The sequence below is a fragment of the Brachionichthys hirsutus genome, unplaced genomic scaffold (assembly GCF_040956055.1).
Source record: "Brachionichthys hirsutus isolate HB-005 unplaced genomic scaffold, CSIRO-AGI_Bhir_v1 contig_526, whole genome shotgun sequence".
Taxonomy (NCBI): Eukaryota; Metazoa; Chordata; class Actinopteri; order Lophiiformes; family Brachionichthyidae; genus Brachionichthys; species Brachionichthys hirsutus.
The window spans coordinates 1-4235 of NW_027181429.1; the positions used below are offsets into that span (position 1 = coordinate 1).

Here is a 4235-nt window from a genome sequence, read left to right on the forward strand (position 1 = left end):
CCCAGCCGGGACATCAGACGAGGACGATGCTTCAGGGAAGCTGATCCGCTTCCTTTGGTTCGTTTTCTGTTTCTTTGCCGTGCTCGGAGCGCACCTCCCCCCCCCCACCCCCACCCCGACCAACATGCTGGATTTGGCGCATGGCATTGCGTTTTGCGCGCTGCTCTGCTCCGTTTACGCGCCGTGCCCTCCGCGCTGCGAGTGCTCCGAGGCGGCTCACACCGTGAAATGCGTCTCCAGAGAGCTGCGGAGCATCCCGACCGGGATCCCGGGCTACACCAGGAACCTGTTCATCACCGGGAACCAGATCAGCCGGATCGGTCCGGACTCGTTTAAAGGACTGGATAACGTGACCAACCTGTCTCTGAGCAATAACAGGTGAGAGCGGTGACCTCTGTGGATCCGAACTAAATACCATTTTCGTCCTGTTGCTCCAGAAGCAGCGGTTCAGAGTCCATGATCTTTGGTTACATTACTGTGGAAGTGCATGTGATCCAATCTGATTAGAGTTTTAATCCAAAATGAATCAGTTAAATCGTGCCTGGGGGGGGGGGGGTCGGTCCTTTCTCTTCTACATGACTCCAAAGTGAAAACGATATCTCGTGGCTCTCCTCCAGGATTGCTGAGGTGGAATCCCACACGTTTTCCGGACTCCGCAGCCTCCGCTCTCTGGATCTGAGCAGCAACCAGCTGGCGGTCCTCCACCCGGAGGCCTTCGTGGTGGAGAACCAGTCCCTGCGAGAGCTCAACCTGAGCCGGGCGCTCTACAACCACTCGTCGGTGCTGGACTTGGCCATCTCTCTTCGCTGGAGCTCCCTGGGCGCCCTGAGGGGACTGGACCTGTCCGATAACGGTCTCGTCTACCTGCCTTCACGTATCTTCTCCCACCTCGGCAGCCTGCGGCGGCTCCAGCTTTCCAACAACTCCCTGGTTGCCATCCACAACGCCACCTTCTCAGGCCTGCAGCGTCTGGAGGAGCTGGACCTGGCCCTGAACGCCCTCAAGACGGTGCCCGAGGAGGGTCTGCGAGAGCTGGACTCCCTGCCGGGCGCTGCCATTCTGCTGGGGGAGAACCCATTCGCATGCAAGTGCGGAATAGAACCTTTTGCTCTGTGGCTCAACCGGTCACAGGAGCGCATTAGAGATGCCGAGCGACTCGTCTGTGCTTTCCCAGCCAGCATGAGGAACACATCCGTGCTCGCTGTCGGCAGGTTGACTCTGGGCTGCCAACAAAGGAACGCCGGGGCTAACCTTGCTCTACAGACCTCTTACGTCTTCTTGGGTCTCGTCCTGGGTTTCGTAGGTCTGGTATTCCTTTTCGTACTTTACCTCAACCGCAGGGGCATCAAGAAGCGGCTCTATGACACGCGCGATGCCTGCAGGGAGGTGTGGGAGGGCTACCACTACCGCTTTGAGATCGACTCCGGCCCCGGGCTGGCACAGGTCTCGTCCAGCGGGGACATGTGAGCGGACTTTCACCACTGCCGTGTTTTGTAACGGAACTGACTCTTTTTTTTTTTATGCATTTATGCATTTATCAGTAGCAGAATGTAAAAAAACTTGTACAGATTTGTCCGTAAATATATATATATGCAGTAGATTTAAAGTCTGCCTTGTGGATTAAAGCATGCAAAACAATTAACCTGATCTTTAAACACAGACTATTGTGGATTTTGTTGGTTCTTAATATGGACTCGGATGCTGTAAATATTCTTGCCTGCTGCTTTATGTCCAAACAGAAGCAACAGCAAGTGCCTAAAGTCAACTATAGGCATTGCCTCCTCATCAATAGAGCGATCGGCGCTTCCGTGTCAGATCTCGTCTTCGTATTTAGTAACAAAAGGCTGCCATAAAATCCTGACTCTCATTCATCTTATTGCCACTTCATGCCCTTTGGTCCCCTCGGCCCCAGGGTGCCAGAGAGGAATTGCACCTCCACGCTGTTCCTCTGTGGCTGCTGGATTCAAAGAGGGGGGGGGGGGGGGGGGGAGACAATTCAGTGCAGACGCCGGAAATCTCTGAGCCCTCGTTTTTTTTTTCCTTCATTTTTTTTTTCATGAAGCGTTGCTTTGTTTCAACTCCTTGAGTTTTATTGTCAGAGTGATGAGAACCAGTCCCAGGCTGAGGCCGCCGAAAGGAGTCTCCCTCCCTCCTCAAAGACAACAGCCGCTCTGGAGGCTCCATGAAAGAGAAGTCTGGCTCCACGTTTTTCTGTTTAGGAGATTTTTTTTTTTTCTTTCCAATTACAAGTTTCAGATGATTCTGGAACGCCGGCGATATTGTTTCGATCTACAGTTCGCTCAGTCCAGTTAAGGGGGGACGATTTGGCTGCTTTCTGTCTTAATTGCTTTTACAATTGGGGCATTCAAAAGTTGTTTTTAACCCCCTAAATAACACAGAATACTGTACTACAATCCCCAACGTGCATGTTTTAGCTGACTTAGAGCAAAACAACGAAGCAGTATTCTTCTTGAGTCGTCCCCGTTTCTCTACCTGGCTGCCTGACAAAAGCTGATCTCTGTCCCTTGATGCTGCAAAGTGAGACAAACAGAAGGAGAAACAGGGGTGGGGGTTGGGGTGGGTTGGGGTTGGTGGCAACGTGCCATTCCTGAAAGTGTTTATTGCCCAAATTGCTAGCTATCTGGGTATTTGTGGGGAAGGAGGCGAGCGGTTAACTGCAGCCGCTTCCCCCATTGTTTCAAAACCAAAGCGGCAGCGTCCAGAGGATGTCCGTCCAAGCTCCTCTGATGCCCCCCCCCAGAAGTGTTTATGGCACAGAGACGTTTCACTGCGTGTATGATGGCAAAATAAAGTTTTAAATAGTCCTGATGTTGTGCTCTCATTTTGAGGAGATGCGTCCGAGCTTGCGGAACAGCATCAAGCCAAGCATTTACTCGTAAATGGGAAACGAATTGAGGCTCAGAGGCATAAAGGGCGACTCGGTGGCGGGATGTCCTGAAGTGAGCTTTGTTTCGCCGCACAGAGAGAGGCCTTGTGATGCTCGTCCTCTGTGCGTCTGTTGTGCTGGAACAGGCTTCAAAGTTGAGCGCTCCGATCCGACTGCAGTCCAAGCGTCGTCGTTCTCCATAATTGCACGTGAGAGAAAATCCCAGGAGGAGTTTTCATTTGCTGTCTCAGGTCACGTCACAATCGGGGGGGGCGCCAGGTTAGAAGAGCCAATCATCCCCTGCATGTCACTGCCTCTGAGTTCACTCATTAAAGTGTTCATTTAGGAGCTTGTTTGCCTCTTTGTGAGTCTGCCCGTTTGAGAAATGTGTGGCGTGTTTGCTGCGGGGCTGTGCGAGACTGTCTCAGCAGGACGGCGATGAAAAGAGAGGAGCCAACGAATGCGTCCAGACGTTCCCCATTACTCCCAGTGCAGGCGAGAGGCCTGTTACCAACACAGGCGTCGCTCCAATTAGTGCCTTTTCAGGCTGTATGTATGCAGCACATGCATGATTAAAAGATCATTTCAACTTTGATCGCCACGTCCTGAATTCCCACATGCTATTCGTTACACCGCTGTTTGTTTGTTTGTTGGAGGAAGCAGCTCTAAAAACGTACAGCTTTATGTAGCGGCATGTGGTTTTCATCAAAGGGCGGGGCGGGGGGGGGGGGGGTAAAATACATATTTAAAGTATCTCTTTTCAGTTTTCAGCCTGTTCCTCTGCAGCACAGCAGGCGTTTCATTTTATACGACTCCTGTCTCCGGGAACATCTTGGCGCCATTACAAGGGTTTAATGGCCGCGATAGGGAATATGCCTTAAAAGTGAACGCCACATCTGTGAGGAATTGAACATGTTAAAATGAGACCACAACAGTCGGCAGCATGACGGCAGAGACAAAGTGGCATCTCGCTCCTCCGCTGCTCCGCTATGAGAAACGCAGCTGTCTCTCAGACGAGGACGCGTGTCACGGCTTACGTCGGCCATTGCTAAATACATTCTGCTTTACGTCGGGCGCTCGCTTCTAAAGCCAAACCTTTCACGCAGGAGTCAGAGTCAATGGCGTGCGTGTCTTCATTTTCCTTCTTGAACAGCGGGGATGGGAAACGCATGCTTTGAATCGCCCAGCTTCCCGTCTCCGATCCATCGCGGTCCTCGTTGTGAAGATGGCGCCGAAACCAAACAGGTGGTTTCGCCCGTTGTTCCACGGCTCACTTGATCAAGTTGTGTTTGCCCCGGCTCGCCGTTAGAGCCAACTGAACATCTATTTATCGCTTTCACCGAGGCTA

The 4235-nt window shown here is 52.1% G+C and overlaps 1 protein-coding gene across 1 annotated transcript; it reads left to right on the top strand.

The window, feature by feature from the left end:
- Positions 1-124: 124 nt before the first annotated feature.
- On the top strand, positions 125-1467 carry tpbg1b (trophoblast glycoprotein 1b). The gene is made up of 2 exons (XM_068760216.1): positions 125-378; positions 618-1467. Exons 1-2 carry the CDS (start codon positions 125-127, stop codon positions 1465-1467), a joined length of 1104 nt encoding a protein of 367 aa, XP_068616317.1.
- The last annotated feature ends 2768 nt before the right edge of the window (positions 1468-4235 follow it).